The sequence below is a fragment of the Hemicordylus capensis genome, chromosome 2 (assembly GCF_027244095.1).
Source record: "Hemicordylus capensis ecotype Gifberg chromosome 2, rHemCap1.1.pri, whole genome shotgun sequence".
NCBI lineage: Eukaryota > Metazoa > Chordata > Lepidosauria > Squamata > Cordylidae > Hemicordylus > Hemicordylus capensis.
In genome coordinates this window covers 140,822,004-140,838,827 of record NC_069658.1, presented here as the reverse complement: position 1 = coordinate 140,838,827, position 16,824 = coordinate 140,822,004, and the positions used below count along the sequence as shown (strand labels likewise).

Below are 16,824 nucleotides of genomic sequence, written 5' to 3'. Positions count from 1 at the left end.
TCCACTCTACCATAGAGATTACCAGGCGACAATCCCAATCACTGTCTCTCACTTGAAGAATAACTGGGAGAAGGGGAGAAGAACCATATATGCTACCATGAGCTGGTTGGAGAAAGAATGATAAACAAAAAATAGAACACAACTCTTCCTTGTAGGACACTAGCTCATGAGGGAGAATGGTTCTGTTTCCTATTAGTACAGAACCTCAGCTGTTTTCTCTTCCTCTTTTTTACAACATTTTTCTCTAGTAGTAGGAAGGCAATGGACTGGCTTCCTATTAGTCCTCTGGCTAACCAAGGTTTTAGAAGAAGGACTAGGCTTCAGAGTAAAGCCTACAGGGATGTGCACATTCCCATTTTCCAGTACTCATACTGATAACGACCCAAGGAATGCTGGCCCCTTGAATGTTAAAGGTAGAGAGCTGCCAGTCTGTTATCTAGTTCTGGGTGAAGTGTGTTAGCAGTGGCCTAACTGTCCTGTACTTCTATGAACTGTTTTTCCAACAAGTTTACTAAGTTGGCCATCCTTTAAGGCTGTGATGATGATGAACAAGAGAAACAATGGAGCCTGAATTCCAGTCCATTCTTGTCTGCAACTACTACCAAAAATGTTATTGGTAGTAGGAAAGGTTTGACTATGTAGTGGTTAAACAACAGGCATTGCTTGTCAACCAGTTGGCTCTCTCAGGGGAAATAGGGGAAACTCTCAGGGGTAATAGGGGAAACGTCTGCATTGTTTAAACACAAAACAGGTGAAATTCTGTCTCTACTGAAACTGACAGCAGGACTCTTATTGACTGCAATGTCCTTAGGATTTTCCACATACAAAAAAGGTAGCTACTGCCAGCTAATATTCTCACAATAGTTGGCTGGCAACCCTATTAAGGTTTCTCAAAGGAATCTCCTCCATTCTTCTATCTCTATCCTATAGAGCAGGGAAGCTTAGTTAGCAGCCTATGGCCCACAACTAGCTGCCATTATCATTTTCGTCAGCTGCCTCCTTTCCTCACATACTGGGCTGAATGTGCAAGGTACTCCCACCTGGCAGGTACATCCCTGAGCAGGAAATGAAAATTGGCCTAATTTGCAGCTCAAAGCAGCAGCTCCCAAGTGAGAAATAGCACCTTACACGTCAAACTGGAAGCCATGAGGAGGAGAGAAGGGACTAGACAAGCACTGCTCCACACCCCTTTCTTCCAAGCCTTGGGGAGCAGCACTAGATGGTTCAAAGGCAGCCCACGAGATGCTGCTTTTCATTTGCCAGCTGGCATGGGTCAGCAGAGAGCACTTTGTGAACAATACGATGTGCACCCTCAGTCTGAGCATGTCGTGAGTGATCCTTAGTATGTCTTCCATATTCATTCATGCTTGTGAAGGCAAGCGTGGGTTCTGTTCTGAACACATTTGGGAAGCAGCAGAAGGGCATAAGCCAAGAATGGGAGCTGTCCAAGCACACACACAAATCCTTCACTTCAAACAAGACAATGCCAGATACAGGACGGGGACACTCTATTTACATGCTCTAATTTACACAGAGAACTAGAAGCATGCTGGCTGATATGACAGAGAGAGGGAATACATGTGGAATGCACACAGCTTCATAATGATCAGCACGTGGTGATGTGTATACAACGCATACTTCACCTCAGCTATGAGAAAACGTTCTCATATTGATGAAAATATCAGGATTCAGTTGACACACACACAACACATTTTATGAGAGCAGACCCCCTACCACTTAGGCACGTGGTTCAGCCAGAGTGGGTAGTGCTCAATATTGTTTTAAACTTATATTCCACCACATGGCTCTAGTTGGGATGGCTTATAAAATTCTGGGCATAAAACCAGATTAAAATCCACAATAAAAAAAGGGAAATAGCCAACAAAAGACCATTAATAAAACTGCAACAACCTCAGTTCTATATGTCAAAGGTCTTCTGAAACACTCAGGTCTTAACTGACCTAAAAGGTATGAGGGTTTGGCCTCCCTGGGAGGAAATTCCTTGAAGAAGACACCACCACCAAAAAGGCCCTGCTCTTTGAGGCCATCAGCCTAATTTCAGATGGCTGCTATTGTCTCAGAGGTAGCTCCCCCCAATGAGGCAAGTTGAGGTGATGGCCTTAGGTGGCGAATGCGCCATGGGACAGAGAGTGTGGACACCCCATCTTGCCCCTCACTACAGATGCCACCCCACCTGCCTGCTATTGCCATTGCTCTGCTTCCTCTTTGCTACTGATTCCCTCGCCCTGACACGTCCTCTCTTTCCCCCACAAAACCACCACCAGGATTGTAACTTTCTAGCTTTTTACAGGCTTATCCAAGAGTGGAAGGTCTATAAATTCAAATGTTTTGTGTTAACTTACAAATATTAATTAAAAAAATTTCTTCATTTTCTCAGACGGTAGTGGAAGAACAGCATGTTATGGGGAAACTTTGCTTGTTTTTAACTTTTGAAGAATTAAAAGACTCATAATAAAAACTGGCGATAAACTAGAGCTACAATTAGTTATGCTTTTAGGGTAAAACTTACATTCACTAGCTGGACATTTTCCGGTGGTGGATGAGGATGGTGAGGCCCATTTGCCATATTGACTCGATGGTTGCGTTCAGATCGAAGGCCTTGCCGGAGGCGGTCATGCAACTTTTTCCTCTGTTTCCTGCATTTGAACAAAACAGTTTTGTTTTGTAATCATTACTGACCAGCATATTCTCATGATGGGACATAAATCCATCATCTGAATAACCAGACACTGTGGGAGCGATTAGGACATAATGAGTTCAGGATTTGCTACACTTCACTAGGCTTATGGAAAGTTTCCATAGTAAAATGAAGAGACCTATAAAGGAAGAGATGTTCTGCTTTCTAATATCAACCTCCCTCTAAAAATGGACCACTTTCATAAGCAGAAAGCACCTCCCCCCGCCCCCGGGTCAAAACAGAAAGTGTCATGGATTCTACATCCACAAGTCAAACAGTTAGTTTGATTCTGAAGATCTACTTGATAAATATTTCTGCTTCTTTATATTAATGTTCCAATCCCCGCAATTGCGAAGACTCCTCTACGATGTGTATATCTTCTTTGCTTCTCTCTATCCAAAGCACCGGCACGGCAGCCCTCCAATGGCTGTTGCTGGTGTCTCCTTTGTGTTTCTTTTTAGACTGGGACAGGGAACCCTCTTCTTTTCTGTATGTAAACTGCTTTGAGATTTTTTTAAAATTGAAAAGTGGTATGTATATAAATAATAGTAGTGAAATGGCCACATCTCTCTTTGTCAAGGTGCCTGCCTGTAACTTTAATAGCTGTGCTGTTGTTGGAAGCCAAATAGGAGTTAGAGAACTTCATCCCTTCTCCTCATCACTGTGCACTGTAATGATAAAAGCCACACCAGTGGAGGTTTTTGCTTCAGAACGATTGAAGCAGAAGTAGGAAACAGAGGAGCAACATTTTTAGCCCCAAGCACAACTGCCAGAGGCATGCTGACTAAATTGTCAACACCTGGTTTCTGATCTGGCCCATCTTATGTTTGGCATCCTGAAACTGTAACTATTTTTTACTCAATAGTTCTGCCTCTTCTGCAAAGCATGTCATCGTCCAGCAACCAGTGGCATCATTGTATCCACATTAAAAAGGCAGAGATGCTACCAAAGGCAGTTTGTGCTCTGGAGATCTATAGTGCACATAACCAAAGATAGGATATTATCTATGAGCATTTATATACTGTATTTAGATGAGAGAACCACCTTCCCCCAAGTGGTTCACAACAAAATATCACTAGACCTAATAGAATGGAATTTCCTGGAAAAGTGCTATTTGCCATCTCTTGCCTTACAGGCAGAGGAGGAGAGGAATCTCTCTTCCTGGCAGCTAGGCCTCTGTCATATGTGTAGGGATAGAAAAAAACCAAAAAGCAGGGATAGAAATACCCTCTTCTGAATTCATATGCATCCAGTTCTGGCTGTCCTATTGCCTGTCTGCAATATGCACACCTGTGAAACTGTGCTGGCTCTGCGACAGCAAATTTGCCATGTCATTTACAGAATGGTTTGCAGAATAGTAGACAAACACAAACTCTCCCTAAAAGAAGACGGGAAATGAAGAGAAAAACTAAGAAGTGTCATGGCTTCAAGGTATCAACTTGGTTCAGAAAGATGCAGCAATTACTGACTGAACGTTTCCCAAGTCCTCCAATGAAGAAAGTGCTGAATCACTGGTCCCTGCTGCACTATCATTCTTCACTCAAGGACAGATAGGAGAGTAAATCAACTGCAAATAAAGCAGAGTCAGGGATACAGCTGCAGTGAAGACTTGATGTTAACACTGAGCATATTATATCATACCCTATGTTTATTGGTTTTACTGAACCCATGAGGATAGAATCCCAGTTTTTAAAAAATTGGCATTCCTTTGATTAAAAGTGTGTCATCCATGCTTGCACGAGGGGTAGATTTACATGCTGGCAGGCCTTAATATAAACTTTTCCGCCTATAGCCTTGCTACTATGTATCATGGCACATGTTTTGGCTAAATAGTAGAATAATGCTTTGTGGTTACTTCTGCTAGGTGTGAGACCTGTTGCTCAATCCTGACTCTATTAATAAGATTATTAGGTTGCAGTCTGCTTTCCTGATTAAATGTGTGCAGATGGGACAAAGGTACAAAAGGACTTCTCACTGTTAATGAATCAGATTCATAGTTGGCTCAGAATTAGCACACCTCTATTGACTAAGCCAGGAGGTACAGCAACTGCGGAGGGAATCTGACATTATGACTCAGCATCTGTTACTGCCATTTGCAGCGAAAGTGTCATTCATTCTACATGTGAAGGACACTAATTTGCTAACCAAAAAGCAAATCACTAAGGGGAAGCAGGGAAGAAAAAGTAATGGGAAGGCTAAATGTGCAAACTGTTCCTTTCAGCCGTCTTGCTTCATTTAAATTAATTGCTGTGCAGAGAGAACATTTTGGAAGACTCAGTGTCACATGGTGTCACCTTATCACTTGATTAATATCATCACTGGAAGTGTCACCTGCACTCATCAAATTATTTTCTTATTAATCAATTTTACATCAAAAGGAAAACACACATATAGAATATTCTGCAATGTTATCCGTACTGCTAAAGGTTTAGTAAGGGATTATTCAATTGTTCCTGATACGAGGAGGAAACACAGGAGGCAGGCTCCTCTGAAGGCAGGTAATCTTCATTCTTATACACTCCAAAAGTGAACATTGTGGGCTGTACAAATAATAAGTGCCTCCAATTTTAATTCAAGGGGAAAAAAGTGTACTCGGCTCCCCCAAGATTAGGAAAAACCAGTCTATACCTTTGCATGCAAATTGCATGCCTAATCCATAATGTCAAGAGGCACAAGAAAAAGACTCTGTGGTTTAACTATGGGTCAGGTGTACAATGTAATATACAGATGTGAAGCAGTTTTTTGTCTGAAGTGCTCTTGCTGAAAAAGATTCTCATGCTTATGCTTTAATTTGTTAAAGTAAACATGTAACCATCCATCACGGTTATAGAAGAAAGCTTGAAATCTGACTGCAATATTTACTGAAAGGTTTATAAACAATATAATTTGTAAAGCACTCATGATTTTATATATTTCAAGCTACCAATTCACAAGATAAACAGAACCTTGGAACACTCAAATCTATCAGTCACAATTTGATATAATCATTAATGTGCCAGGTCACTGGAAATCTTTCCTGGTATCTCATGCTCTACTAGTTTGAATTTTAACATGATTCAGGAGCTGTACTGTGGGGTATGACTGAGAATGTGCAGACTTTGAATCCCTTTGATTTAAATGCATGGGCAATGGTCTCAGTGGACCATGACATAATTATAATTTTTTTTAGGAATTGTCTCCTTTGAGGACATATGACCTGATTGTTTAGCACACTCTAGCTGCCATTTATATTTACAGAAATTGTTTTTAGCTGCCTAATAGTCTGTCAAAAGTTGCAAACAGAATTCTTAAGTCTTTGTTTTGACAGGTCTCGATCCCCTCAGTGATAATCACAGGTATAAAAAGGAAGAGGAAAGTTTACTTGGTTTTGCAGTACGCCACAACACACATGATGCCAACTACAAGGAGAGCAATGCAGATGCCAGTTATGGTCAACACTCTTTTCTGGTAGAGTTCCTCAGCTTCTAGAAAGGGACAAAAAGGAGATGGTTACCAAATGTACACTAGAAATTAAATCACTCAGAAGGCTAATAAATACCATGCTACAGACCACTGTCCTACAATTTCATGTGGTGAAATAAAAGACACAGTCACTGTACAATTCAGAAATTGTACAGAAATATTAATTTCTGAATATAAATTCAGAAATTTGGATTTGAATCAAGTGCCAGTGAATTAACTTAACTTGAGCTGGTAGCTTAGAATCCTGTGGACAGGATAGTTGTATTTAAATTTTTCAAAGAAGTTGGCTAAAAATAAAAATACAATGCACTATTACAAAAATAAATGATGTGTAGGGACAGTTTCTCTTTTGCTCTTGTAAAAGACAGCTGGGGTACAGCTCCTCCCCTTTCTCTGTATTTTTTAAATACCCAGTGACTGTTCCAATATAGTCTTGGATTATAGCAATCAGAGAAATATTACACTTGTATTTTGAGCTCAGCTTGCAAAGATGCCACCAATAAAAAATGACACAACTGATCAAGAATTAGTAATACAGTTTATCTGTTAAAACCAACTTCTACCACCACCCCAGTCTCCAACCTTGATAGATGACAATGCATTGTTTCACAGACATAATATGTCCTTTGGTCAATGACCGTAAATACAATAAACAAAACTAAACAGACATAATATGATTATGCATAGGCCATAACGGTAGCAAAAAGGACAATTGTCTGAAGAATGTCAGTTCCATAGCAGTGACCTCAGTCAAAGATATTTTATCATTATGAAGTAATTCTTAGGGCAAAGCAATGTTTGGGTTGGAAAACACATCACATTCCATTGTCTGTCACACTTGGCAAAGCATCACTTGTATGTTGAAACCAAGGAAAGGTTACCACTGATGCTAGTTGTGCACTGGCTCCAGTAACTAGAATGAGCCAGAAGTTTATTTTTCTTTGTCTTTTTCTCTCCATCAAAAGATATTTAATTGTTAATATAAAATTGCTTAATTAACATATCATCCAGACAGAAAACAGAGGAACGAAGGTGTGAAGAACCAACAAGGAGTTGTATTAATTAATGGGAATGTGTTTTTGTTTTTTTAAGAAACACACAGACGTTTAAATTTAAAGAGGGGAAAAGAAAAATATCACTTCCAACTCTCTTAGAAATGAGGTTGTCATCAAGAGAAGAGGATTTGAACACCTGCTTCTGCACTTGGTGAGGGGTTCTATTTGGCATTTTCCTGTTCTGACGGTCTTTCTATGTTTGCAGATAAGACATCTGCTTGGACTTGCTTTGGCTTGTTCTGTTGTTCCCTCAGATTGATTTCTGGCACTAGGGTTAGGCCATAAATTCCTCATCTCTGCAGTCACTGTTGTTTCTAAAAATGTAAATATTTGCTTAGACATTGACCCAGCATATACTTTGATTACATCATCCTGGGCCATGAACAGCAATTGGCAATGTGTGCTGATATGCTGTGATATGTTGCTGATACACACTGCTTGCGAGGAAGGAACTTCCACTTACTGCTGACTGTGTCTGGAAGAAATTGTGCTTTCTTTTCAGGGCATTTGTCAGTATTACAGTAGAGGGTTGGGTCACCACATGGACACTCTCCCTAGTGGAAGGATAGCCCTGCTTGAGGGGAGTGAGCTGAAGCAATTAAATAAGCAGGAAGTGTTTAAAGCACCCTTTCCCTCACTTCTCTGTTCTCCTTCTTTTTGGTTCTTTATTCAGGAAGAGAGCTTATTAACTGAGCATCACTGGAGTAATGTTACACATATCTGTGTTTAATGTCTAGTTTGGCTTCAGTTCTGTCCAACAAGTATTGTAAGCTAACAACACAGCTTGAAATTAAAAAGGAATGGAGGCTGATGTGAAGAATATCTGTGATACAATGCATCTTATTGTTGGAAAGGAGCTTCCTATAAGCCAAGCCCAATATAAGCATCAATTAACAGGTGGCTAAACATATTTAGACAAAAAAAATTAATAGAACTGATTTTTAACAGAGGGAAGGAAGGGTCAGTTTTGTGAGAAAATAAATACTAGAATGCTGAACTGACTATACAAACAAAATTCAAGAACAAGAAGTCAAAGGAGAGAAACAAACATAAATATGAAGGGGGGGGGGAGAGAAAGAACGAGGAAAAGCTGAAGTGAAGGGAAATACAAGGATAAGAATTGAGAAGTCAACTATAACCTGGCACAGCATGCTTGATAACTGGAAAAAAGAGTGAAGAAAAATGCTTGAAAATAAGATTGAAGCAGAGTTTGAAGGGATTTCACATACAGCATAACTCTTGCCTATGTTCACCTAAAAGCACTGACTTGAGTAGCTGAGTCTTATTATGTTACAATATTATACAAGGCAGAAAAATCATGCTAAATGCAATCTAGGAAAAAGGAATTAGTGCAGTTCAGAAAGGATTAACACATAATTCTGTTTGCGTGATCAGTCCTTAACTTGTGAAAATAGTGTTCTTCCCTCTTTCTAGCCCACAATAAACCCAGAGATTGGTTACATGTTACATCAGTCTTATGGATACTACCAAATATGTCATCTCCCATTATGAGTCCTTTCCCTCTTTGCAATAATGCTTGTCACATATTATATTTACCTTGCCACAAGGAATATTGACCATATTCCTTGCCACAAGGAATACTGACCACATGACATTACTGCATAGGGAGGTAGGAGTTGTTATTGGGATGCTTTTTTTATGACAACCCTCTCTCCAGCTTAACATGCAGCCCAGCTGTGCCTGGAATGTAAAACTGGCCTGAAATAACTTCCTGCCACTGTTTTTTAGCCAGCCCTCATCTTATTAATGAAAAATCTCTGCGCCTCCCCTCCCACCCCCCAGCATACAACATGCTGCTTATGATGGACTTTGAACTTGCCACTTATATTTTCTGGAATGCTTATTGTTTTACTAACTAGTCAATAGTCAGTATCATGGACTACGTTGTTGAATCTCCAGCATGATGGTCTGCATACTCATCTCCTCCCAATCTCCTGTTCAAACTCAGTTCTTAATTATAGGCTCTTCCTCTTGCCTATGCAATGGGAAACAGTTATCATGAACCCTCTAATCTCATCAAGAGTGTCTGTCCATTTGCTGATTTCTCATATTCATTTCCAAAAGTGTTCACAAGAAGTGGATGTTGGAAGGGAGGAGGAAATAGGCCTCTGTTGCCAAGGGGACTGGCCCAATGTTCGCTCACTCCAGTCTAGTCTCTTGTATTTGACTAGTTGCAGCAGACTGTAGATGGGGATATGTATCCAAATGGTTACCTGTAATACATGGCCGGGATCCTGACATGGGACTTCTGCACGGACATTGTGCAAGGTCTACTTGCACTGGCGCTTGTGTTCTAACTAAATGTGGCACTAGCGCAAACAGATTTGTGCGTGTGCAACAAAAGGGCTTGTTCACCTGAACATCAACAAAATAGGAGAAGCCTTTTACCCTAAATCGGGAGCAGAATGTGCTTCCACTTGCCGATGATCTACAGCTTAAAACCAAGGTCGGAGGGAAAGAAAGTGATCCTGTGGGAAGCAGTAGTGAGTAGGAGAGGTTTGTCCTAACCAGCAGCTGTACTCAGCTGCTGACTGAGGTAGGACAAAAACTTAGCTTCTTGGACTAAAGGTAAGTGCTGTATGGAAGCAGTTTTTTAGATCCTTACTTTTCACTCTTAAATGTTTCTACCCCCCCTGTGTTTAAACAAGACCAACAACAGGCCAGAGCAGTCTCTTGGGGTGGGACTAGAACTTTATGTTAGGTCTCTGGTTTGAGCTACAAGAGCCTGGTTCACACAGTTGTCCGAATGTAGATCTAGTATGGAGTACTGACATTAGTGTGATTCTGTGAATCCACACCAAGGTGTTTTATGGTCTGATAGGAATCCATCTTGTCGCGGGTTCATATAACCATGCTAATGTTTGCAATCCACCGAGATTCAAATGATTGTGTGAACCAGATCAAGGAGATATATTTTGCTACAGTATTTCTTAGGCCTTGCCACAGGCCTGACTCACTTCATCTGTGCTTTGCTTGCTCTCCTTCTTGGCAAGAGCCATGTCTAACAAGTGCTTCAGTCTGCAATTCTCAAATCTTCTGCTAAAACATCTCTGGGATTTGTGATGGCAGAAGGTTCAAGGATCAAGTTACCTGTACCTATACAAGTTTCTCTAGTTCCTAAATAGGGGTTCTATAATCCTGCTCTTCTGTAGAAGGTCTCTTGGAAATTTAGTAGCTGCTTCCAAGACCCAGCACAATACTAGAATGCAACAAAAGCAAATGTTAAAAAAGTGCCAGACTAACAGAAACCAGTCCTTTACAACAACCATATATTTATGAATGCTGAGTTAAGCACTGATAGGAAGCTGACAGTTATAGCTGTATGATCCCTTCTAAAGCATAAGGAAGTTGGTTAGGAATTGAAAAGGGGGAAAATAAAAAGGTTTTCAATCTTTCAGGGTCTAAAATCTGCAAGCTAAAAGGAATTGTTGGTCCATACCCATAAATTCAATCCCAAGATGCTCTGCCAATGCAGAAAGTTGACATAAAAAGAAAGAAAAAGGAAATAGTTTCAGAAAAGAGTAATACAGTATACCGAAAACCCCCAAATTACACATGGATATTATACCTATTCAGTTTTTGTGCACCAAGACAGGTCAAATGGCATAAGGTTAATGTAGCAGGGCTCATGTAAGCTTTGGCAGTCTTGTATATCCATTTGGGAAACAATGGTTTAAAGCAAATATATGCTGGCATCTGTTTACTGAATATAATCCAGAAGAATATGGTGAATGCACCAATATATGTTAACCCTTAAAGATATTGCTGATATAGCATGTTGTTAGGCTGTCTGTTGAAACTGAAATTGTACCATCTGCCCAAGATATGAATTCAAAAATATGAATATGTGAAAGTTGTTCATCCCTATAACCTTTGGCAGGCCTCAAAAGTATTGTTTCTAGAATAACATGTTTATGTTTGGGGAGCTGTACCAAACTGCCTTTCTTCAGGCTGCTACATGCAAATTGCAGTTATGGTAAGGAAATTTTTGAGCTGCCTAATTATTTATATTTATTTATTACATTTCTGCACTGTCCAATCCAACAGCTCTGGGCGGTTTACAAACTACTAATTACAGAGGGATTGCTGGCAATGCAGTGCAGAACACAGCAATTCCACTGAAATGCACTGGAAGTACAACTCTTTTTGTCTTCCCTTTCTTTCTATTACTAAGTGGGAGATCAGGAAAAAAAACCCTGTAGTATATGGTGGTTGCACACCTTAAGTGGAACAGAGGGAAATGCTTGACTAACAAGCAGAAGGTTGCCGATTCAAATCCCCGAAGGTATTATATCGGGCAGCAGCGATACAGGAAGATGCTGAAAGGCATCATCACATACTGCACAGGAGGAGGCAATGGTAAATCCCTCCTGTATTCTACCAAATAAAACCACAGGACTCTCTGGGTGCCAGGAGTTGAAATTGACTTGATGGCACACTTTACTTAACTTACATGGTGGTTAAAAGCAGAAAAATAAAATTTAGGGCCAAATTACACAAGGTGAATGTAGGAGTGCTTCACTTCCTTTCACTAGTGCTTGCCATACTTTGACCATATTGCTTGAAATAATAAAGGAAGCAAGCGTTGTAGCAATTTTAACAGCTAAGGAATAGTACTAATAGTGTTAATTCATATACATCCTATGGAATTCTTTTTCAGCACCTGATATAGTCTGAGATGATGGGTGTTTGAGTAGTATACACATATTATACCACCCCTAACTTTTCAGTAACTTCAAGGTTTGCTTACAATATTATATTTTACTCCTTGTTTCCTATATCACAATGTAGTGGCTGCATTTACCTGTGGGAAGCAGTTGCTGAATCCTATTCTACACTTTAAAAAAAGTTTTTGAAACTTTGAGTTTAAAGATGATCAAAATTTATTTTACTACGTTTTGGAACCCTAGAGAGAGAGGGGTGTGTGTGTTTATGTGTGGCTAATCTTCATATTCTCGTGTATTCAAATATTATGCACGCATTGCTGGGAGTGCACAATCTTCCCCATCACAATCAGTAACATTTTAAGGGTTAAACAAATCCATAGATAGACTGTCTCCCTAATGAGCCAGTATTACATGCCTACATGACCACCACTAACAATATATATTAGTTACACAGAAAGCTTGGTTAAGTCTTCAGTATAGTTAGTGACATGCTCATGCATATATATGACTGTGTTTATGCTAGTTTTCAAGCAAGATAGACAGCCTAGATGTAATTTAATTCTAGTAAAATTCTCTCATTCCAGACAACTTCTATTTGAAATAATGCAATGGGTGATTGCTGCTTGAACAAAACTATATTCTGGTGCATAATCCTTAATGAAAAAAATCATGCAAAGGAAACATGCATCATTCATACAAATACCACTAATTGATATTTGATATTAATTGTAGCATTTTCTTGATTTGAGAAAGCCCTATGCATCTAAGCATTTATAAAGTCATTATTGTTGTGTATCTACTCCAGTTTAATCCATTTCTGTTATATTTTATAATTTTCTCAGCAAGAAAACATTATTTTAAACACCACAGAATCCCTATTTTGTACAAGTTGCTATGCATGGAGGGATCAGCATAGATTCAGTAGAGTTATGTTGCTTCATTCCGATCAGTGCATATGTATGAATGTGTGCATACCAGGTGGAGGGAACTGTGCAAATCCCTCTGTGGGGGCAGAAATGCCTATAAGGGGATGAATTGCACGTGTATCTTTAATTCTAGATGCATTTTCAGGTTGATAAAAGAATTTAATCTATAACTAAAACTAGCAAAAATTGGTATAGTAGCTACCATATTGGTTTACATTTAGAGTAATGCAATAAAGTCTGACTTTGGATGAAATGTAATTTTTAAGACACTTGTAGCAAAGTGATACCTTCTATTTTCTCTTTATGAAACAAGCACTCCTCACTCTCTCATTCCCAAAGTATGCAAACCTGAATGAAGTAAAAGTCAACAAAGTGGTAGTTTTGCTGGCTATCTATTGATGGATGTGGGGATTCATGCTTGGCTGTTCCTGATAGAACCCTTCTTCCATGCCACCAAAATAATATACCAATGATCTGTTCTCAGAACCAGGCTCAGTCCACTCGAAGTGGGCCATTAGGACAGAATAGCTAGCATAACTTGTCTCTGCTTAATATCGATATTTGAATTCCTGTGGTTTGAATTAAAGAGTAGAGCTAGGGACTGCATATCTGCTCAATCACTGTGGATTAATACTGCCTCTAGCTTCTGCCCTTTGCAGTTCATGGCAACTCAGGGGGCTTTTAAAATGATATTTTCCAAATGTCCTATACACTTGGATTACTGTTTTGCCTTCTTCAAACCCTTCAAAAGTTGAGGAAGCTGAATAGGGGCATGAGGGGGGCCATGTTCACCCCTCTCCCTGGTGGCCCCTTGGAGTGAGGAAGAAAATGAAGAAAATAGGGAGGGGTGGAGCAGGGCGGGCAGGTTCTTGAAACCCATACGCAATTATAGCTACACTCCTAGAGCTGAAATATAGGTGTAGTTTTGGAAGTCACAAACAACAACAAAAATCCCCTGTGTCAGACAAAAAAGTAAGTGTCTGAAGAATACTACCAGAATCTGTGCATCCGTAGGGTACAAAGTTGTACACATGTACCCAATATTGGGAAATTAGTTGCCCCTGAAAATAGCATACACCATATAGTATGAACAAGGACATTTACTGCATAAACAAAAACCAAATTAAAAATGGTTACAACACTGAAAAGGGTAATGGCAATATATATAAACTCCAAATAAAAATCCTAATCCAAATAAAAATCCTTTTTCATATTATATGCCACAGGGGATTTTTGTTATTGTTTGTGGCTTTTTGCCCTGTGTGGTCCCTTATCTTGACAGTAGTTTTGGAGGTACCCAGATTGGGTACTTAGGGGATTTGGAAATACCCAGATGCATTTTACGGTAGGACTGTTTCGCAAAAGTGAAAACAAAACACACCTGACAGCTGAAATGTAAAGGATATAATGCTCTATGCAAATGAGTAATACAGCACTTTGGATAAACATTTGGGCACTGTAAAGCCTAGCCTCCCCACCCCAGCAGAATACTGGGGATTTAGAAAGGTAACACTTCAAATAGTTGTGCTAAATTATGCATGTAGAGTTGTTGTTCATAGATATGGAAGATAACCTAAATGTCCAATGGATGCAATGTACGAATGGAAATGAAATTGAGTTTGTATGATGTAAGCTAAAATCTTTCATTGAAGGTGAAAGAATCATTAGAAAAAAAATTTGTATCCCACTGGTCATCAGTTATAGAACACCTGGATGCCAGTAATGTATCAAGAAAGCATGATGGAAAATATGTGCACTGTTCCCCAAAATTCTACTGTGCATGCCCAAGTACTTGGACACACCTAAAGTAGCCCTTCAGATCCCAGCCAAAATGTTATCCTAATGAAGACAAAGAGTAGAAAAACACCCTAATGTAAAGTAGAGAGAGTAAACCTCATTTATTTCAAGTCAGTTATACCCCAGTTCTGGAATACGCAGAGAGCTCCTGCATTTGTACTAAATGGTGTGAAGATTTTTAAAGGACTATAGTTACATTTTTTATCCTGCCCTCCTCCTAAGCAACTCAGGGCAGCATACATGGTTCCTCCTGCATTTAACCTCACAACAATCCTATATGGTATGTTGGGCTGAGAGGACTGGCCCAATGTCACCCAGGTGCTTTCCAGATTAGCCCATGCAATGGGGTCACGTCGTATCTCGGAAATGTGCTTCCACACTTCCTGTGTTTTGACACCGCAGTTCCTACGTGGACAGCAGGGTGCCGTTCACATTGCAAATGCCTTGTCTCGAATTTAATCGCTGCGATGTAGAGCTAGAACGTTGTATATCCAGTGTGAAAAAGTTGCGGGTTTTGGGGGTTGTTAGTTGCTGCGAGACTGCTCCCCCTACTGTTTACATTTTCAATGCGACTTGCCCAAACAGAGACATTTTGCTGCTGTTCCAGCAGCTAGTCTGGAAAGCGCCCCAGTGAACTTCATGGTTGATTGGGAATTTGAATCTGGGTCTGTCTGTGTATATCAGCATGCATCCTTCCCACTCCTCCAGGGATTTATTTGTCATGATTGCTAAAAGGTGATCATGTAAATTACCATTCAAACCCAATTTATGACATCACTGTTTGTCTGAATTTGTGTAATGATACTTTTTATTACATAATGTAGGTTTATCTTCATATTGAAGCTGCTAAATGTTAACTATTATCTTGAATGGACATTAACTTTTAGAACTTGCCTAAGCTTGCCAACCAGTCTAGCTGAATACTTGAAATAGCTTGTGTTACAATTTCCATGCAAACAGGCAGAGGCTCACTGTAATGCATTTAGTTACAGATAAAAATCAGAAGAGAGATGCAGCAATAAGAAAGCAGCACCAACTGAGCATGCTCCTATCCAGGCAGAGACAGAAAGGAAGTGGACGTACTGTAGAAGCTGGCCATTACGTAGTTTTGACAGCGATCGCCAGTAAATTCATTTGGGCACCTGAGAGTAAAAACAAAAAGATGGAGAAGAGAGAGAAAAAGAGAAGCGGTGAATACACGCTAAGCTAGAGGCTCCTTTAGAGTGAGTGGCCTAGACTTGGTGAGTTCATCTTCAGAAACTGGATCTCAGTTTCTCATTGCCAACAAAGCTCAAGGTGCTGAGAAAGATGTTAATTTACAAATGCCAAAAGTGATTTGGATGGAGGTGTACTTTAGGAAACACAGAGGTACGGCACGCCAAATGACAATATTTCATTTCTGACATTCATACAGCAGTGACAGAATAAAATCAGTACAGTGGTGACATCAGCCAGCTTTCTTTTTAGGGTAATGCTTCAGAAGACACTTACCTACATAAGAAAGCATTTAGCTTTAAGAGAGGAAGAATCACAGCAATGTGGAGAAAAAAATAGTACGCTGATGTTATGCTGTACTGGTTAAAGTTTATAGTACCAAGTTAAAGACAGAATGAAAGAAACCCAGTTTGAACTGAAGGGTGAAAACACCAAGTAACGCTGATTTTGATTGCTGTAGTTGGGGAAGAAAGCAGATTTCATATTATTTTAAAACATACTTTCTGGGTATTGGATTTTCATTGGCTCAACAGCAGTACATCTTGCTCCAGAGAATCCAGGTAGACACCTAGAGGGCAAAAATGTGATCAGCAATTGAAAAGCAGCAGTACCAATGCACAGAGAGAATACTACTCTGCTTCCTCTTGGAGAGAGAGAAAATGAATGAAGATGGACAACAAAGTAAAGTCCTTTTTTGCATAGCTTTAAAATTGACTTTCTGCACCGTTAAAACACTACCACCTACAGTCAGAATGGATGGTATCATCATGAAACTAATTAGTATACCTCTCTGGGCACATTTTCACTTTGCCATGAGCACCTGAGAACAAATTAATGTTCTATTTCAGGAAATATTCACATTGTAGGGTCATTTAAAATATAATTCACTTCTTTTCTGTCAAGTCATTTGCGCTCATATGAAAGTTCACATTTTATATTTGTTTTTAAGTGTTTTGAGTGTTCACTAATGTGAACACTGTTCT

At 39.6% G+C, this 16,824-nt stretch overlaps 1 protein-coding gene across 16 annotated transcripts in view; it reads right to left on the bottom strand.

The window, feature by feature from the left end:
- The window catches only part of NRG1 (neuregulin 1), an 811,186-nt gene that overhangs the window by 12,666 nt on the left and 781,696 nt on the right, over positions 1–16,824 (bottom strand). For 10 of the 16 annotated variants that reach the window (XM_053292172.1, XM_053292178.1, XM_053292180.1 and 7 more), the window contains 4 exons: positions 15,710–15,768; positions 10,676–10,699; positions 6,060–6,162; positions 2,531–2,657 (listed from right to left, as the gene is read on the bottom strand). In XM_053292172.1, the coding sequence (XP_053148147.1) occupies positions 2,531–2,657; positions 6,060–6,162; positions 10,676–10,699; positions 15,710–15,768 (313 nt within the window). Of the gene's footprint in view, positions 1–2,530; positions 2,658–6,059; positions 6,163–10,675; positions 10,700–15,709; positions 15,769–16,341; positions 16,410–16,824 lie in introns of all 16 variants that reach the window. The other 6 variants (XM_053292175.1, XM_053292177.1, XM_053292183.1 and 3 more) reach the window with 2 other exon arrangements.